General features: G+C 49.5%; 1 protein-coding gene across 2 annotated transcripts; it reads left to right on the plus strand.

The window, feature by feature from the left end:
• The first annotated feature begins 3,800 nt into the window (after positions 1-3,800).
• Positions 3,801-7,848, plus strand: LOC112631583 (cytochrome P450 26A1). Of its 2 annotated transcripts, none has more exons than XM_025396945.1 (7): positions 3,801-4,160; positions 4,634-4,858; positions 5,105-5,395; positions 5,475-5,633; positions 6,155-6,289; positions 6,891-7,043; positions 7,315-7,848. In XM_025396945.1, the coding sequence occupies exons 2-7, from the start codon at positions 4,652-4,654 to the stop codon at positions 7,654-7,656; spliced, it is 1,287 nt and encodes a 428-aa protein (XP_025252730.1). In that variant the 5' UTR covers positions 3,801-4,160; positions 4,634-4,651; the 3' UTR covers positions 7,657-7,848. The 2 variants fall into 2 exon arrangements, with proteins under 2 accessions (XP_025252730.1, XP_025252729.1); XM_025396944.1 differs by lacking the exon at positions 3,801-4,160 and adding an exon at positions 4,172-4,448.
• Positions 7,849-19,949: the final 12,101 nt, after the last annotated feature.

Below are 19,949 nucleotides of genomic sequence, written 5' to 3' on the forward strand. Positions count from 1 at the left end.
GAGCTGGGCAGCCTAGGGCCTGGGCTACCCTGACTTCTCTCTGAATATAACCCCGGAATCTGGGCTGTGAATTGTCTCCAGGTTTCAGGGACCCTATTTTTATTTTTATTTTTTTTGAGACAGGGTCTTCCTCTGTGGCCCAGGCTGGAGTGTAGTGGCACAACCAGCTCACTGCCACCTCTGCCTCTTGTGCTCAAGCCATCCTCCCATCTCAGCCTCCCAAGTAGCTGGGACCACAGGCATGTGCCACAATGCCTAGCTAATTTTTTCTATTTTTAGTAGAGATGGGGTTTCACCATGTCACCCAGGCTGATCTCAAACTCTTGGGCTTAAGCGATCCATCTGCCTTGCCTTCCCAAAGTGCTGGGGTTACAGGTGTGACCCACCACGCCCTGGAGTCACTCCTTTCCAGTGACTCCAGTTTAGTCCCTGCGCCCTCACCCCTCCCTGCCATTTCAGGGACTTCTGGTTTTACGGCTTCACCATCCTCTCTATCACAGAGGAGAAATTGAGGAGCAATTGAGGTGAATGACTCACCTGAGAAGCCCAGTAGTAGGCTCCTGGACTCCCCAGCCAGTGCTCTCCTCCACCCCTATCCCTTCACTCTTCTGCCCCAACCTCTGTTCCTGTGGCCATCAGGTGGGGCTGAACCGTTTGGCCTCCTTTTTGTGATAAGCCCTAGCTTGACTTGAGGACTCTCTCAACTGTTCCAGTACAGAGGTTCCAACCAGTGTTTAAATCAAAGCCAAAAGCATCCATGTCATCATTCCAACAGCCCACTTCAATCTGCCACCCAGCTTCCAACAGGCTGGGGCAGCTGGACGTAAGGGGTGAGCCAGGGAAGTAGCTGCCCAGGCCTGAGCTGACCCCTTAGTGAACCAGAAGAAAGCCAGTGCCCTCCTGACCTCATGCTTAAGGTGGATCCCAGGGCCAGAAGGAAGGGGGACACAGCAGGCACTTACAGAGTTGGTAGCTCCAGAGTGCAGCGGGCCCTTCCGACCTGGGCTGACACCATAACCCCCACACAGTGCAATTCATCACCCATTGCCAGTCAAGGGCCTGGCGCCAGGCCCTGAGCTCAGTAGACGCCAGGGGCAGCAAAGGTGGCAGGATGTGAGCCTGCCCTAAGAGTGCTCTTGCAAATGCAGAGGACAGCCTGGCCTGAGAAGCATGGGTTTGGGTGAGGATGAGAAGGATGCAGGCTTCAGGGTTGGTTGTGATTTAGAGAGAGGAGAGAAGAATGGGGTAGGGACCCTCAGAAGCAGGTCGGTTGAGCTGGTTCCAAGAAGGCCTGGTTGACCTGCACTGGGGTCTGGAATAACTATAAGCCTCTGTAGGGGTGGCTCCAATTTTAATTTTCCATGGGTACATCATGCTCAGTAATTTCAAGGGATATCTGAGCTCCTGTTTTAGTAGCTGCAGATTCCATGGGGAAGGAGCAGAGGAGGTTCCTTCCCTCCTGCACTTGATATGCTCTGGAGGGAGGCAGACAAGAAATAAACTAGCAAACAAAAGGGTAAGAATATGTCCAGTGGTGATAAGCGCTGTCATGGAAATAAAACAGGCCTGTGATAGAGAGTGTCTGGGGCTAAATTAGGCTGGATGGGTGGGGGGAACCTTGGAGGAGGTGACATTTAACTTTGGAAGGAACCAGCCAGGCCTGAGGGAGGGGTGTGGCATGCAGAGGGAACAGCAGGTATAGAACCCTGAGACAGGAACGCATGTTCAGAAATGAGAAGGGGGGCTGAAAGGAGAAAACTGGAGGTGGACTGTTTTGTTGTGACTCCAGTCTAGTCCCTGCACCCTCACCCCTCCCTACCAGCAAAAAAAAACCACACAAAAAAACAAAAAAACGACTCTGCATCCCGCCTCTTAGCAATAGGGAGGCTGTTTTGTAAACATCTTGGAAACAAGTTGTTTTTCAGTGAACCCACCCCCCTCCCCGCCCACCACCACCCACGAAAGCTTGGCAAGATTTCTAGATCAAAGTTCCTATTGGGCTGATAATTTATTGACACCCCCCCGCCCTACCCCCCTTCAAGATGTTCTTTAATGATCGTTCACTCTCAAATTTAATCCTTTCCTGCCGGACGCCCCCGCTGGCCTCGATGTGCAGATAGATTAAAACGTTTTTTTCCCTGCGGCAATTTCCAGCGTGCAGGCCCCGCTCATCTTGTGACCCGGCGTGCGCTGAACTTGGCGAGGTGGCCCCGCAGAGTTCACTCGGATGTCACGGTCCGGCCTGCAGGGGTCACAGGCGGGTCAGGCCCGAGGATTGGGAATGGGCCCCAGGTCACGTCCCCGTTCGCCGGCTTTGCACCCCGGCCGGAGGCGCTGTCCAGAAAGGGGCGGACCCGGGATTTCTGAGAATTACCTCCAGCTCGATTGGCCTGGCTTCCTGCAGTGGCCAGAGGTTGGCTCGCCGTGTTTACAGCCACCAAATCGTTTGCCGGAGACTGAAACCCTGCCCAGAGCCTCTGAAACACTGGGCAGGTTATGGGGAAACGCTGACCCCCGGAAACACGCCCTGTGGCGGCGACTCGGGCTTGGAGCGTCGCTAGGATTGCGCGGGTCCCTCCAACCTCTGCAGATATTTCCTGATACCTCCAGGTTTGGGGACCACCGCGAGAAGGGCAACGCATTTAAGCTCTCAGAAGCAGAGTTTTCCACCTCCAAGGGACGCTTTCCAAGGTGTGCGGCGTGCTTCTGCCAGAGCCAGTGTTCGGTTCTAAACAAATGCAGGTCATTCTGTTTCATTTTCGGCGCCGCTGGTGTGTTCAGCGCCCAAACCCAGGTAGCGTGTGGCCCTGGCTGGTCCCGAGCCGGGAAGCTCCGGCAGGTGGAGAAAAGAGAGCGCAGGTGCGCGTCCCGCAGCGTCTGAGCTCCGGGCATTGGCTACAGTAGTTGCTGATTGTAGTTAGGCAAAGTACAGAAGACTTCCCAGTACAGATTCCTTCACCGCCCCCCCCCTTAGGGGTCGGCAGAGGCCTGAGTTTAGGGCCAAGCACCCCCTCACCTGGGTGATTACAGTGGCTTTACTCTGGGTGGGACTTGGGAGAGAGGAGGACTCCAGTGCCCGTTGTACTGGACAGGTAACGCAGCCTACCGTGCCCGGAGCTGGGAAGAGTAGTTGCAACCGGAGCCCCCTTTTGGGAACTCACAACCCTGAGGCTTAGACAGATCGGGAATGATCGCCTGCCTGTTAAGAAGGAGGAAACAGGCACAATGATGTGTGGTGACTTGCCCAAGGTCACGCGCAGTAGAGATGGAGCCGGGACTTGAAGCCAGGACTCCTGGGCTTCCCTTCCTCTTACACCATCTCTTTATCCTGCCAGGGCTGAGGACCCCCTTCCCTGCTGTCCAGCTGGGGCGCCAAGCCGCAGGGCCCTCAGAATGGGTGGGCTGTGCTCGTATCTCAAAGACGGGCACCGACTGCCGAGCCCCAGACGAAGTGCCCCAGGGTCGGGGATCAGGCTTGTGCAGGGTAGCACCTGGGGACCTGAGGGACCTGGATGCCCTCTTGTATACTGAAGTAGGACCTCCCAAGACTTCACAAGTGCTGGCCCCCTTGCGGGGGTTGGAGAGCTGGGAATCCCAGATCTGCCTATTGCGCCGGATGCCCCGCGGCTCTCTCTTGGACTCTGGCACTGGGCTCTTCTGCTCGATCCTTCGGAAAAGTCGGGAGGCCTGCTTTATGCATCTCTCTTGGACCTCAGTTTCCCCACTCGTGGGAGGAGGCAGCTGGACGATTCCTGAACGTACTTCCCCTTGCTTTCTCGGCAGGTGGAAGAGAGCCCACGCGGCGCCTGGAAATGGAAAGCCAGTGAAGGCTGCTTTGGGTCGGGGCAGAGGGTGGGACCCGGCGGGAGGGATTCCAAAGAGACCGCCGGGAAGGCTAGAGCTTGGAATTCCGGCTCCTCGGAGTCCTGGCCCTCCCCCACCGCCGCCTCGGAGCTCGGCACACCTTGGATGGGGGAGGCGGGCAGCTTCTAGCCGCGCACCCCAGGAGGCGCGCTCGGAGGGAAGCCGCCACCGCGCCGCCTCTGCCTCGGCGCGGAACAAACGGTTAAAGATTTTGGGCAGCGCCTCGCGGGGGGAGGAGCCAGGGGCCCAATCCGCAATTAAAGATGAACTTTGGGTGAACTAATTGTCTGACCAAGGTAACGTGGGCAGCAACCTGGGCCGCCTATAAAGCGGCCGCGCCGTGGGGTTTGGAGCGCTGGCGGCGGCGGCAGGTGGCGCGGGAGGTGCGGCGCGCCATGGGGCTCCCGGCGCTGCTGGCCAGTGCGCTCTGCACCTTCGTGCTGCCGCTGCTGCTCTTCCTGGCTGCGATCAAGCTCTGGGACCTGTACTGCGTGAGCGGCCGCGACCGCAGTTGTGCCCTCCCATTGCCCCCCGGGACTATGGGCTTCCCCTTCTTTGGGGAAACCTTGCAGATGGTACTGCAGGTAAGGGAGCATGGGGCGGGACAGGCCGCTTTCCCGGAGCCCGGAGCGGCTCTGGGCTTCTGCTAAAGTCGGGGTAGGCGCCCCCGGGAGGCAGACGATTGCGGCTAGGAGCAGGGCTGGCGCGAGGCGCGGCGCTCCCCGGCGCCCCCTCATGCCCGCCTCTCTCCTCGGCCTTCCTCCCACAGCGGAGGAAGTTCCTGCAGATGAAGCGCAGGAAATACGGCTTCATCTACAAGACGCATCTGTTCGGGCGGCCCACCGTGCGGGTGATGGGCGCGGACAATGTGCGGCGCATCTTGCTCGGAGAGCACCGGCTGGTGTCGGTCCACTGGCCAGCGTCGGTGCGCACCATTCTGGGATCTGGCTGCCTCTCTAACCTGCACGACTCCTCGCACAAGCAGCGCAAGAAGGTGGGGGCGGGAGGCGACGGATGGACAGGGAAGGGGACCCCATTTATGACAGGAATTCCGGCTGGTGGATGCTGGGCGCGGGCTAGCAGCTTGAGGTAGGCTAGGACCCTCTGCCAGCTCCAGGTTAGCTTTCCCAGCTCGGAGAGTGCCATGTGTCTGGCAGGACTGGGGGTGTCTGGAAGGGGACGGCGGTAGACGAGAGGGGCGGATGGAGGGTTTTAACGCTCTCCGCTCCTCGGGGCTCAGGTGATTATGCGGGCCTTCAGCCGCGAGGCACTCGAGTGCTACGTGCCGGTGATCACCGAGGAAGTGGGCAGCAGCCTGGAGCAGTGGCTGAGCTGCGGCGAGCGCGGCCTCCTGGTCTACCCCGAGGTGAAGCGCCTCATGTTCCGAATAGCCATGCGCATCCTACTGGGCTGCGAACCCCAACTGGCCGGCGACGGGGACTCCGAGCAGCAGCTTGTGGAGGCCTTCGAGGAAATGACCCGCAATCTCTTCTCACTGCCCATCGACGTGCCCTTCAGCGGGCTGTACCGGGTAAGGGCGGCAAACGGGCTGCGGACTAGGGGCGCGGGACCCGAGCGTCTGCTCACCTCCGCGCGCTCTCTGCGCTCAGGGCATGAAGGCACGGAACCTCATTCACGCGCGCATCGAGCAGAACATTCGCGCCAAGATCTGTGGGCTGCGGGCATCCGAGGCGGGCAGGGGCTGCAAAGACGCGCTGCAGCTGTTGATCGAGCACTCGTGGGAGAGGGGAGAGCGGCTGGACATGCAGGTGAGTGACAGCTTCAGACCAGGCATTGCGGAGTTTGGTCCCCTGGCTTTCCAAGCGTGGTTCCTGGGGCCCCCAAATCGCGCGCCTGGGACCCAGCTTTCTGGAGTGGGCGGCCCTCTCAGACTACAGCGATGGAATTCTGAAGGCTGAGACACCGGGTCAGGAGAGCTGCGGAAGGGGCTGCGGCGGAACTGGGAGCGTCCCCTAACCTTTCCAGGCTTCAAAGGGAAAGTTGGAATTTGCAAAAATGTTAATAAAGAACCTTGCGATTTTAATAAAACTAAGACTTTAACTCAGGAGTTTCCGGTAGAGTGGGGTCGTACTCGCCTTACTGCTCTAGCTGAACTAAAGGGACTTTGCATTTTGTTTAAAGATATTGCTTTCCTTGACTTTCTGTCAGCAAAACATTTAGCCCTTTTAGTCTTCCCTCCAGAAATCTAAGTTCAATTCTGAGTAATCCTTCTGTCAAACCGCACGCAGACTTGTGGACTTGTGAGAACGTGGATCTTACTCTATTTTAGGCACTAAAGCAATCTTCAACCGAACTCCTCTTTGGAGGACACGAAACCACGGCCAGTGCAGCCACATCTCTGATCACTTACCTGGGGCTCTACCCACATGTTCTCCAGAAAGTGCGAGAAGAGCTGAAGAGTAAGGTAGGGAGACTGGGACTGGGGGTGTCCTTACTAGCTTAGGAAATTCAGCTGCTCCCTAGCCAACTTCCGAATAAGTCAGTGTGCTGCCTTCATTGAGTGTTTTGAAAGTGCAGGGCCCAGGGCTGTGTGAGCCAGTGGGGAGAATTAGCTTTGTAAATAAACAGGATGGAGTCTTGAGCTGTGATCCCACTTACGCAGGGTTTGACCTTGTATTCATTTTGACCCCTCCTCCACCTTTTGCTGAACCGAGGAGATTCTCAGATAGGTTCCACTTTCTTGAATTGGTGTGTCCGAGGGCATACATAGTGTGATCAGTGTGAATAGCTGATTAGTGTGGGTGGTGGTGAGTGGGAGGGTTGTGGGGGGCGGGGCGAGGGGAGAAACTTGGCCCTTCTAACTGGTGAGCAGCATTCTCTTGGGATTGTAAATAGATAGTGAATTTGGGCAGGCAAATGGCCACTAGCTGCTGTTTCCCCCTCCCAGTCTGTCCCATCATGGGGCCCTTTGGGTTTAGTCTCCACTTAAGCCCTGTTTACGTCTGCTGGGATGATTTTATTGGAACACAAAATAACTGTTCACCTCTGTATGACTGTTTTGATAGGGTTTACTTTGCAAGAGCAATCAAGACAACAAGTTGGACATGGAAATTTTGGAACAACTTAAATACATCGGGTGTGTTATTAAGGAGACCCTTCGACTGAATCCCCCAGTTCCAGGAGGGTTTCGGGTTGCTCTGAAGACTTTTGAATTAAATGTAAGTTAAAATTCTCTTCTCTCTCCCTTTTGTTGTGGTTTAAAAAACTCCTCTTGCTTCCTTCCCTATGCTGTGGCTGCAATTCTTACGCTTTTGATAATTGTTCTGCCCTATATGACGGTGTATTTCAGCAACCTGGATCCACCTTTCTCTTTCTACCTCTCCCTTGCTTTTAGCTCATAATTTTCCCCAAAGATATCAGTGACTGCTTTTTGTTGTTGAAAGTTAAATTCCAGTTTGTCAGCCCTTGGGGTTTCATAATCTTTTGCAGGGATACCAGATTCCCAAGGGCTGGAATGTTATCTACAGTATCTGTGATACTCATGATGTGGCAGAGATCTTCACCAACAAGGAAGAATTTAATCCTGACCGATTCATGCTGCCTCACCCAGAGGATGCATCCAGGTTCAGCTTCATTCCATTTGGAGGAGGCCTTAGGAGCTGTGTAGGCAAAGAATTTGCAAAAATTCTTCTCAAAATATTTACAGTGGAGCTGGCCAGGCATTGTGACTGGCAGCTTCTAAATGGACCTCCTACAATGAAAACCAGTCCCACCGTGTATCCTGTGGACAATCTCCCTGCAAGATTCACCCATTTCCATGGGGAAATCTGATGAGCTTGAATGCTCAAACCTCAGACTTATTTCAAGTGTACATATGAGTTTTTAAGGAGTGTTGTGTTGACTTTATATTTAATTTCTAAATGTATATTATAATATTTATGTGTTTTGACTATATTACCACAATCTTTAAATATTAAAATAATGAATTTGTATTATTTCCAAATAAAGTAAAATTTGAAGGTACTTTTCTGGTATTTAAGATTCCTGTCGGGTAAAATTCACCAGTTTAATATTTGCTTAGTGTATTTAACCAGATTTTACAATGCCCACCTGGGCTTATCTGTGCATCTCTGTTTTCTGTGAGAAGAAATCTTAGCTGCTTTTTATGTTAACAGTTATTAGAAAATACATGTCTGTGTGTGTTATTCCAGACGTTTCTCTGTAAATTCTTCTACAGTCATTTAGATTCCCTATTTGGAAAATTGATCCAAGTTAATTAAAAAATTTTTTTGGTTTGCTTTACTTTAGGGAAAAAGGTAACACTGAGAACTGTCACTCTAACCCCTCCAGCTCATCTAACATGTCATAAACATAATAAATCTGTTCTCTGAAGTGAAGGTTTTAGATAAGACAAAGCCAGTCACTCCAGTTATGGACAGTTCTTGACTAAAATGAGACCAGAAATCACTGGCGTGTCACCTTTACTTAGAAGTTGCATATGGAAACAGTATTAGGAAAGGCGCATCTCTGGTTTAGATAAGCTGAGCCCAGGTTTTCTTTATTCAAAATGAGGCAGGAGGAGCAAATTTAGCAAACTGACAGATAAAGTTTTTATCTATCCCAGGCAATAGGGTGTGAGCCTGACATGACTGATAAAATGGCCCAGTCATGACCCTGTGAACCTTGGCTAACCTCCGTGAAAGCGCAGTTTTGTCACATTTCTGACCCTGGCATAGCCACGGTCTGAACTGAAGGCCAGACTCTCAATCCAGAAAGGTTAGCCCTGGTGACTTGCTTATGCAAGCACATTTTCAGTTTTGGAATGGCACAATCTGCTCACTGAACCTCTGATGACTTGTAGGTTTTAAAATTTACATTTTTCATTACAATTTTAGAATTTGGCAATGCTGCAGAAACCAGGTGGTCTAAATAGGTGTTTGAAAAGTGTTCTGTCTACAGTTACAGTTATGTGTTCTACCTGACTGTAGTTTTTTAGGTAGAACTTGGGTTGTTCTTATTGTTGGACTACTCTGAATTTTAAAGGATGTTTATGTAATAACTCATAATGCCTTCTAATGCCATTAAAAAATGAGACATTACAGGCTATATAGTTTCAGCCAAAGCTTTAGTGTACTATAGCGTGCATAGATGACTCTTCTACCCCTAACATTTGTCCATACATTTCCAGCTAGGAGCGTGCTAGACTGAGGGCATAATTATTTCAGATGATTTATACAAAGGCATTTTTAAATTCAATTTAATTTATTTATTTTTTGAGACAGAGTTTCACTCTGCACCCAGGCTGGAGTGTAGTGGCATGATCTTGGCTCACTGCAACCTCCGCCTCCTGGGTTCAAGTGATTCACCTGCCTCAGCCTCCTGAGTAACTGGGATTATAGGTGCACACCACCATGCCCAGCTAATTTTTGTAATTTTGGTAGAGACGGGGGGTTCCACCATGTTGACCAGGGTGGTCTTGAACCACTGACCTCAGGTGATCCGCCCACCTTGGCCTCCCAGAGTGCTGGGATTACAGTTGTGAGCCACTGCACCCGGCACAAAGCCATTTTACAGGTTTTTTTGTTTGTTTGTTTTTTTTTTGTTAAACAATCTTGCCCTGTAGCCCAGGCTGGAGTGCAGTGGTGCAATCTCAGCTCACTGCAACCTCCACCTAACGGGTTCAAGTGATTCTTGTGCCTCAGCCACCTGAGTAGCTGGGACTATAGGTGCATGCCACCATGCCCGGCTAATTTTTGTATTTTGGGTAGAGATTTGGTTTCACCACATTGGCCAGGCTGGTCTCGAACTCCTGACCTCAAGTGATTCATCCACCTCGGCCTCCCAAAGTGCTGGGATTACAGACATGAGCCACCGTGCCCCACCTAAAAGAGTTTTAATACTTTTCATTCTTTTGGAGGACAGCTGGCCTTTAAAACACTATCTTCGCTGACTCGGTGGCTCTGTTTCTCTGTGAGTGTGGTGCAGTTGGAAATCTGAGCCATCTTAACATATCATTCATTTTTTAATCTGGGGCGCTTCGAGGAAAGTGCTTCTGGTTTGCATTTCCCAGGGCTAGATTTAGCCCAATTATCCTGATCAGTTACAGAGTAGCAAAGAATTCATCTTGAAAATATGTTAAAAACACAATCTTTGATCATGTGCTTCGTGCAGAGTAAAAGCAGTCTGGAAGCGTGTGAGCAAGGCTGCTGTCTTGGACAATGGGCCTAGGTTACATCTCTCTGGGTCAAGCATGTTTTATGGCACAGGCACCTCTGGGCTGGTGTCCACGTGATGGAGAAATGATGTAGATTTGGCCAAAACTGTGGAAGGAGGGGACATGACCCCTCTTGGACTCACTCTGGAAAATGACCCTTTGGGCTCCTAGCAGCATGGTGTAGTGATAGGGGTGCTGTGCTGTCCAGGGCTGCGGGTGGATGGCCAAGCTGATGCCCTCTGCTTCCCCTTGCACAATGCCCTTTGCCCTTGCTGCCTGCCATGTTCTCTTCAATCAGGAATGTGGTGCCACCAACCACAGACCACTGTCAGGACTGAAATGTGAAAGCCTGAGGTTTCAGCATTCAGAGGGATTGGAGCCTTTAACCTAGCAAGGTCCTTGGAGGCCCAGAGAGAGACTGTAGTTTTCCTGGGGCCACACAGGGAGTGGCAGAACCAGGAAAGACTTCCAGATGCCATTTTTTTTCTGCTTTCTTTTTTTAAACAGCTAATAACACTTGCCCGATTTCTTTCTAACTCATTGTTGCCAGACACATAATCCAGGGGTCTCAATTTCCTAACTTCGTTTTATGTCCCCTGCTACCACTCCCGTGACAGCACAGATCAGTTCTCTTGCAGGTCCCCAGAGGCGGTTGGTGAAATGGGAGCACTGAGAGGAGGTGGCTGCTCCCGGAGACTCCCTGTCCCCTGTTAGGGTTTCAGTGCTTTTTGCACCGTGTTACTCTCCAGAGATCCACAAGGGGGCGGGCTTCTCCCTTCTATGCCAGGCTCAGAGGCCAGTGGTTTTCCCCACCAGTGTCCACGAATTCCAGTGTCCAAGACTCTGGCCCAGGGCCCGCTTTCACCTCGAACTGTGAGAAGCTACAGGCCACCCAGGGCTTAGGAAGTACTTAGCACCAGGCCTGGTCAAGGCTGCCTGGCCCCTCTGGAAGGGGTCACCCCAGGCTGGGCTGACCTGCGCGTCTTACAGATCCTGAAGCAGCCGCCAACCCTTGGTGGTCTGTGGGGTTAGTGGCCCAGGTTTCCAGCATTGCCCCCACACTGCCCACGTGTGACTTATGCTGCTTTCACTCCACCTGGAAAATGAGGGAGCAGGGAGCGCAGTTTACAAAGAACGCGGGTAAACTAGTCAGTGTCCGGATGACCGCAACCATGTGGGGGAGCCACCGCACAAAAGCATCTAGGGAGGAACGAGGGAAGTATAGGGAGGTTGCAGTGGCTCCTTCAGACAGTCAAACGGCTGCTGTAGTCAACACAGGCTCAGACCCGTTCTGAGGGACAGAGCATGAGCCTAGGAGGGTATCTCCACCTCCTGAAATATGCTGGAAGGCAGGAACTGTGTCTCATTGTTCTAATCTTATACATTTAATCCATTTTCACATACCTCTACAACCTCCCCTGGAATGTACACGTAGTAGGTGTTCTCGGGAAGAAAAAGCTTCTTGGGGCCAATTGACACCATTTACCTTATGTTTCTCCAACTTACATGGTGCCATGTTTTTCTTTGAAAAGTGAAACTTTCATCCTTGAAAAATCTCAGCGGCTGCAAGCATACACGGCTGTGGTTTAACAGCATGTCACATTCCTGAAACCGATGCTCCACGGGTATTTGGCCAAACAAGCTTTCCTTCCTTTGAAGTAGAGTCAACTCGAGTTAGAACCCTGGGACAGGGATGAAGACTCAGCCCGGGACTACATGGTGGGTTTTCTGGGTGAGACATATCATTTTGCAATATTCATAACCACGCACCCTCAGCACAGAAGCTGCCCCACACTGTAAGATTTCTCACTGCTGCGGAGCCCTCCCTTAGTACGTTGAGGAGTTAGAAACCTGTTCACGCCTTTAGGATGGTAGATGCTTCAAGATTTTCGTTTTGTTTTTTGTTTTGAGACGGAGTCTCACTCTGTTGCCAGGCTAGAGTACAGTGACACGATCTCAGCTCATTGCAACCTCCGCCTCCCAGGTTCAAGCAATTCTCTTGCCTCAACCTCCCCAGTAGCTGGGATTACAGGCATGCTCCACCACGCCCAGCTAATTTTTGTAGTTTTAGTAGAGACGGGATTTCACCATGTTGGTAAGGATGGTCTCAATCTCTTGACCTCGTGATCCGCCGGCCTCGGCCTCCCAAAGTGCTGGGATTATAGGCATGAGCCACCGCGCTGCCCTGCTTCAAGATTTTTATCTGAAGTCACTAATGGGTTCACTTAAATGTATTGTGAAAAGAGGACCAGGTGCTTTGCTTATAATAGATATGTGACAAAACAAATTTGTTAAGTACAGCCAAATCAATTCATTGACTGGTTCATTAAGTACAGCCATATTGTCCAACATAACAATGACTTAATGATAGATGGGGGCATTCAGTATTCCGAAACTGAAAGTTCATTTAATGTCAGGTAGTCACAGACTTTTAGAGGCATAAAGGAGGACAGATAATCTGGCCCCTTAGTTTACAGTTGAGAAACTTGAGGTTGAAAGAAATTTTAGGTTACAAGAGAGAATGTGCCCAGCACACTGTAGGTACTCGACCCTGCTCTCAGCTTAAAAAAAAAAAAAAAAAATCAACTGTATTGTTTACTTATATACGTGTCAGAGAAAAAAATGCAGGTGAGCAGGCTATTTGAGACCAAATAGTTCTTATTTGTCATGATACTGCTGAGAGTGTGTGGGCTCTGGGAGGTGTCGTGAGAACTTGGAATTTTGTGGCCTCAGAGAATTTGACACAAAACCTGGCAGAAGGTACAGATTACTGGCATTTATGGTGGGGGTGGGTGCTGAAGCCTTCACATTGGTAGAGATGGACTTTCAGATCGTTTGAGTCCCTTCTACTAAACAGTAGATAATGGGTTTTAAAGGCAAGAGCACACCGGGCATGGTAGCTCACGCCTATAATCCCAGCACTTTGGGAGGCTGAGGTGGGTGGATCACACGGTCAGCAGTTGGAGACCAGCCTGACCAACATGGTGAAACCCTGTCTCTACTAAAAATACAAAAAAATTAGCTAGGCGTGGTGATGAGCACCTGCAATCCCAGCGACTTGGGAGGCTGAGGCAGGAGACTCGCTTGAAACTGGAAGGCGGAGGTTGCAGTGAGCTGAGATTGCGCCACTGCACTCCAGCCTGGGCATTAAGAGCAAAACTCCATCTCAAAAAAAAAAAAAAAAAAAGGCAGGAGCACTTCCTTGTGAGAAACAGGGGTTCTCAGACTTTACGGGGCATCAGAATCATCCGGAGGGCTGGCTTAAACAAGGATGATTGCCCATTCCAGAGTTTCTGGGTTGATCCAAGAATTTGCACTTCTAGCAAGTTCCCAGGTGATGCTGATGCTGTTGGTCTGGGGACCGTGCTTTGAGTACCATTGGTGTAAAGGCTTCTCATCTGTGGGTCAAGGACCACAGACTTAGGAGGGCTGGCAGATAATGTTAACAAGTAATGTGAGCCAGGTGGAGAGACAGTAGGATATGGTGGGCGTGCTGCTGATGTGAGCTTCCCTCTAAAGTGGGCAGTTGCTGCTCAGTGCTGACCTACTCTTGACCTGTGGGAATGAAGACCTCGGTTTGAAACTCTTTCAGTGTTTCAGGAAGTGCTAGAAATCCAGGTTTACGTAAGGAATATATAAAGGGAATATCCTGTTTTTTTAGATGTTGGTGGCTAATTACCTTTTTAAAAACTGTGCAGGCAAAATAAAACTTGTTTGTGGCCCTGCTGGTGGCCAGTTTGCAACTTCTTGGGTCTTTGATCTTTGGAGAGTTTTTAGAGTGCTTGATCAAAAGTGGCTTAGCTGAGTGGGTCTGTTTCAGAGCCTGGCATAAAGTTGCAGTTAAGATGTGGGCCAGGTTGCAGTCATCTGAAGTCTTGACTGAGGCTGGAGGGTCTGTTTCCAAGATGGCTCCTTCATATGGCTGTTAGCAGGAGGTCTCAGTACCTTGCTATGTGATTCTCTCCACAGGGCTGCTGGGGTATCCCCATGGCATGGCATTTGGCTTTCCCCAGAGCAAGTGATCAAAGAACAAACAAAACAGCAAGATCAAGGCCTCAATGCTTTTTATGACTTAGCCTTGGAAGTCATACTTCTTAATGTCTACAATATTCCATTGATTACACAGGTTAGCTGTATCCAGTGTAGGAGAGAAGCACACAGGGCATGAATGCCAGGGGGCGAGAATCACTGGGAGTTATCTTGGAGGCTGGCTGTCATAGTGAGTTTTGTTTTGTTTGTTTGTTTTGTTTGTGTTTTGAGACAGGGTCTTGCTCTGTCGCTTAGGCTGGAGTACAGTGGCGTGATCAAGGCTCACTGCAGCCTCGATCTCCTGGTCCCCACCAAACCTCTCACCTTGGCCTCCTGAGCAGCTCAGGGCCACAGGTATGTGCCACCAGGCCTGACTAATTAAAAAAAAAAAAAAAAAAAAAGAGGTAGAGACAGAATGTCACTATGTTGCCCAGGCTGGTCTTAAACTCCGGGGCTCAAGCAGTCCTCCTGCCTTTGCCTCACAAGTGTTGGGATTATAAACGTGAGCCACTGTGCCTGGCCTATAGTGAGTTTTTCTTTTTTTTCTTTTTTTTTTTTTTTTTTTTTTTGAGACGGAGTCTCCCTCTGTCGTCCAGGCTGGAGTGCAGTGGTGCGATATTGGCTCACTGCAACCTCTGCCTCCCAGGTTCAAGTAATTCTCCCTGCCTTAGCCTCCCGATTAGCAAGGATTAGAAGTATGTGCCACCATGCCTAGCTAATTTTTGTATTTTTTAGTAGAGATGGGGTTTTGCCATGTTAGCCAGGCTGGTCTTGAACTCCTGACTTCAAGTGATCCGCCCATCCTAGGCTCCCAAAGTGCTGGGATTACAGGCATGAGCCACCGTGCCTGGCCCATAATGAGTTTTTCACTGGTTCTATAGACTCTTTCCCTGACTTCTCTTTAAGTCACTTTCATCTTGTTTCTGAGTAGTCCTTGATTCCTACTATTGTCATTGTGACCTGTCATCCATAGATACTTAGAGTTACCATCAGAAAAAAAACATGTTACAGAATTTCTTAGCTGGATGCAGTCTACAGGGTCATCCAGGACAAAGTTGCAAGTTGGAGACTCTCGGGTAGAGCCTGAGTGAGCAGGTGTTTAAGTTCTGTTTGCCAAAGTTTTCAACTAGCCAATTTCATTCATTTATGTTTTCAGGCCTCTGAGTCATCTGAACTTGAGCTAATACAACCCCTAGGGTGACCAACTGTCCTGGTTTGCCTGGGACTCAAGGGTTTCTTGGGACTGGGGACTTTCAGTGCCAAAACTTGGATAGTCCTGGGATTCAGTTCAGACAGTAGATGTGAATTGATCTGATCCTTACAACTCGAAGTGTGGTCCATGGGTCAGCAGCATCTGTATCACCTGTTTGCTTATTGGAGCTGCAACATCTCAGGCCCCACCCCAGACCTAATGAATCAATCTGCAGTGTAACAAGAGCCCCAGGGGAACTGTATGTACACTAAGGTTTGAGACTCTCCGGATGGAAACAAAACCTCAACTTGGGCTCTCTGAGGATTCCAATTTGCTGTCTCTGTGGGTAAAATGGACTTAACAATGATCCACTTGTGCTGTGGTAATCAGACCTTGACATACACGTTGTATTTTTGGTTCCTGCCTCCCCATAACCCCCCAGAGGAAAGACAGCTAAAATGTAATTGCTGGAAGGAAACTAAAAGTCCCAGCTCTCACCTGGGTTTGAGCTGTGGTTTTCACAAAATACTTTTAATGGTTGAAATTTTCCCCCTCCTGAAACAAAATGCCATGAACAACACAGATAAGGGGAGATGGCTGGGCATTTAGGTTATTTCCAGTTCCTGACATTCCAGGCAACGTGTACGAAGTATCCTGCATGCTCAGCCTTATGTATACACTAGTGCTGTATTTCTGGGGTTTGGTTCCTGAAAGCGAGGTTGCTGGGTCACTGAGGGTGTGCATTTAAAATGGTAATGGATATCAAAAAAGGTGCCCATCCAAAGAGGAGGGCTTGAAAAAGAGTGGTGTATTTATGTTATGGAAAATGATGGTGCCATAGTGGAGTACATACAGTAGACATCCGTTGACCTTGAGGGATGGCTATGACATGCCATCACACGGGGAGCATAAGTTGCGGAGGGACGTGGCTAGTTGGGGGAGAATTGAGGAGGATACTCTGCAAGGTGATCATTCACATTTTCTGAATACATTCATGGATGTTTCTTCTGGTTGTAAAGAATGTATTGATTTTGTAATTCAGAATTTTAGGAGAGAGAAAAAGTGGAGGTGCAGTGGTGGGAGTGGACAAGACTCTAGAGATCAGCTGTCAGTCTTCCCTTTCAACCCACCTTTCCTGTCTCCACCCATCACCTCCAACCTTCCTTCTCCCTACTTTCAGAAGCATCGTCTCTTGTCAGTTGCAAAAAGACAACTTTTGCAACTTTTGATTGGCTGAGCGCAGGCCAGGTGCGCATGACTGGGCTGCCAGTGGAAGGAGAGGGAATGTCTGACTTCTTTTGTCTAAGGGGCCCCTGTTGCCCACCTATGACGGCTTGTAGCCCCAACCGCTGCCCCAAATAGGAGGTGTATTGTAATGCTATTTGGCCCCTAATCAACAACTAAGGTAGAAAAATCTTATAGCTCTACCCTTTTGAAAACCCCCAGGCATTTGGGGAAGCACTTCTGAGTTAATCAGCCTGATTTTTGTAGCATGCAAGGACAACTAACAGCCAAAATTCATTGAGCATTTATTATAAGTGCCAAGTATTTCACACCGTTTCATACACGTGACAATATCCGTGATGCAGACACAATGTTTAACATCCCTTGTGTTAATGGAGCCACTGTTGGATAACTTGCCCAGAGTCACGCAGCTAGTAAGTGGTAGAGCCAGGGTTTGAACCAAGGCCATCTGAGTAAAAGGTTCTAATGATTACACTGCACTGTATGTGCTAGGTTTATAGAATTTGAAACTGGCACAGATAATGATTCCTCTGCCCTCCCCACCCCTTCCTGACGGAGTCTCACTCTGTCGCCCAGGCTGGAGTGCAGTGGTAAGATCTCGGCTCACTACAACTTCCACCTCCCAGGTTCAAGCAATTCTCCCACCTCAGCCTCCCTACTAGTTGGGACTACAGGCACATACCACCATGCCTGGTTAATTTTTGTATTTGTAGTAGAGACAGGGTTTCACCATGTTGACCAGGCTGGTCTCAAACTCCTAACCTCAAGTGATCCACCCACGTCGGCCTCCCAAAGTACTGGAATCACAGGTGTGAATCACTGTGCTGGCCTAGGATTCCTATTTTCACTGAGCACTTAGTATGTACCAGGAACTGTCCTTACCACTTTGCATGAATTAATTCATTTAATCTTCGCAACAACCCCAAATGAGAAAACTAAAACTCAGAGATATCAGCAACTCACCCAGCATCCCTCAGCTAGTAGGGGACACAGTCGAGGTTCAAATCAGAAAATCTATTTCCAGAGCCCACACAACAGACTCTCCAGGGCCATTTGCTCCTTTTATTTATCAACACACCAATATGCTTTTTTTCTTCTGCATTGATCTGAAAGCAGTTCTCTTAGGGGATACAGAAATTTAGACAATTATTAAGATAATTCAACTATAGTTCTGGGTTTTATTTCAATTTTCCGTTCCATTTTGATACCAAGGATCTGGCCCGAAGCTGATATCAGCTAAAATAATTTAAACTAAAGCTGATCTCCATTGTCTGTGGGGTTTTGTTGGGAAGAAATCTGAAAAGACAAAGGAGGTATGTGTGTGATTGTGGACTGGGCAGTTCTAAATTTCCTTCATTATGGAAAATCATTATGATGATGGGAAAGAGCAAGAGAAGAAAAAGATTAATAGAATTTTCTTGTTAAATGTTGCACATATGAAACATAAAGATATGGCTGTTTTGCAGAGATTTATTCAAAAGAGTTTCTTTGCTAGAGGGAATGTTTTTCTAAGTGAAAATAGTTTATCCTCAATTTGAATTGCAAATCGTTCCAAAAGCAGAGTGAGAAGGCAGGCTAATGCCTGGCCGGAATGAGTTCTTTCTACTTTGTTTTATAAAAACTTCCTGAGACAAGCTTTTAAAAAAATTATAATTATTTTTAAAATTCAGGTATCCTCTTAGTCTAAATATTTTAGATAAATCAAAACAACCAGATAATTTTATACAATATCAACTTGTTTTAAGATTAAAAAACAAAAAAAAGACACTATTACCTCTGCAGCTGGATTATTAGAAACAGAAAATTGCAGGGTGTATTTGGCAAATGGTGACTCCAGAAATCAGATTGGTCTCTAGAGGATGAAACACATGATGGAGAACAGGGCTGCAGAAATGGGGAAAGGAGAGATGAATGAGCATTTGTGTGGCAAAGGCTGAGCGCTGTGCTAGTTGATTTATATTTATGTATGTTACCTCGGTTCGCAGTAACTCTAGATCGAGAAGCAGGAGCCCAGGTTTGAGAGCTGTGGTGACTGGGTACAGGCAAGGTCCCCAGGAGAGATGCAGACCAGGAGCAGATGCTGGTTTGGGGAAGGGATGCTGAGTCCTGTCTGGGCCTGTGGAGTGGAAAACCACAGGGCACTGGGTGGAAGTGTCACAGGCAGGTCTGCGTCTGCGGAGAGCTCCGCCTGTGGAGTAGGCTTGGAGGGAGTGGATGACGTCAGCAGGGAGAAGGGGAATGGGCCAGAGGTGGATGGGCCAGAGAGGAAAGAGAGAGGCTGGGGAGCTGGGATCACAGAAGCCAAGGGAGGAGAGAGACTTTTGTTGTTTTGTTTTTTCAAAGATTCTTCAGGAGGTAACTCCAAAGGGCACTGAGCTTGATGTGGGCCTATGAAAGAGAGAACTCTAGGCTGGGCGCAGTGGCTCATGCTGTAATCCCAGCACTTTGGGAGGTCGAGTCGGGCAAATCATGAAGTCAGGAGTTCGAGACCAGCCTGACCAACATGGTGAAACCCCATTTCTACTAAAAATACAAAAATTAGCCAGGAGTGGTGGTGTACACCTGTGATCCCAACTACTCAGGAGGCTGAGGCAGGAGAATCACTTGAACCTGGGAGGCGGAGCTTGCAGTGAGCCGAGATTGCGCCACTGCACTCCAGCCTGGGCAACAGAGCAAGACTCTGTCTCAAAAAAAAAAAAAAAGAAAAAAAAAAAAGAAACAAACAAAGAAAAAAGAAAAAGAGCACTCTAAAGGGAAAGGGAGGCTGGGACATTGAACAAAAGGCAAGACTGGATTTTGAGGAGCCATGCTTTCATGATTAATAGAGGCAGGGAAAACTAAGATCTACTTATTCTCTCTGTCTTCCATCTTAATGAATATGGTGGTCTTCTTGCAAGAATGAAAACACCATGTAATGAAATGGCATTTTATGAGCTTTAGGGAGGCAAGGAATGGGTCAACTCAGGTGAAGGAAGAGAAAAGAGGGGAGCCCCTGTGGAAGTGGGGCATGATTGCAGCCTGGTTTGGGGAGGGGCCTGGGGTCACCCAGTTCCCAGCATCCCACAGGGTCCCGTCTGGCACTGACACACACTGCGGCAGGAAAGCTGGAGGAACAGCTCAGGTGGGGCTGCGCTCTAGGCCCAACAGCCCCATTCTGTGCCTCATGCGTTCAAGGCTGCCCATTCATGAGTGTGGCTTCTTCTGCCCACTGGTAAAGCAGCAGGGATTTAGGAATTTACTAGAGGAGCCTGGAGTTCCACCCAGTGCACCTACCATGAGTTTTATCAGCTCCTGGATCCTGGTAGTGGGGTGGCCACAGGCTGGGGACAGGGCAGATTTCAGGCTTCCAGAGGAACTTTCCTGTTCACACCCCTTGAGAACTTGGTGGACGCTGTCTTTGGAAGCAGTCTGTGAGCTTTCAGGAGGTGTCGCTGGGCAGATATC

Source organism: Theropithecus gelada, chromosome 9 (genome assembly GCF_003255815.1).
Source record: "Theropithecus gelada isolate Dixy chromosome 9, Tgel_1.0, whole genome shotgun sequence".
Lineage (NCBI taxonomy): Eukaryota > Metazoa > Chordata > Mammalia > Primates > Cercopithecidae > Theropithecus > Theropithecus gelada.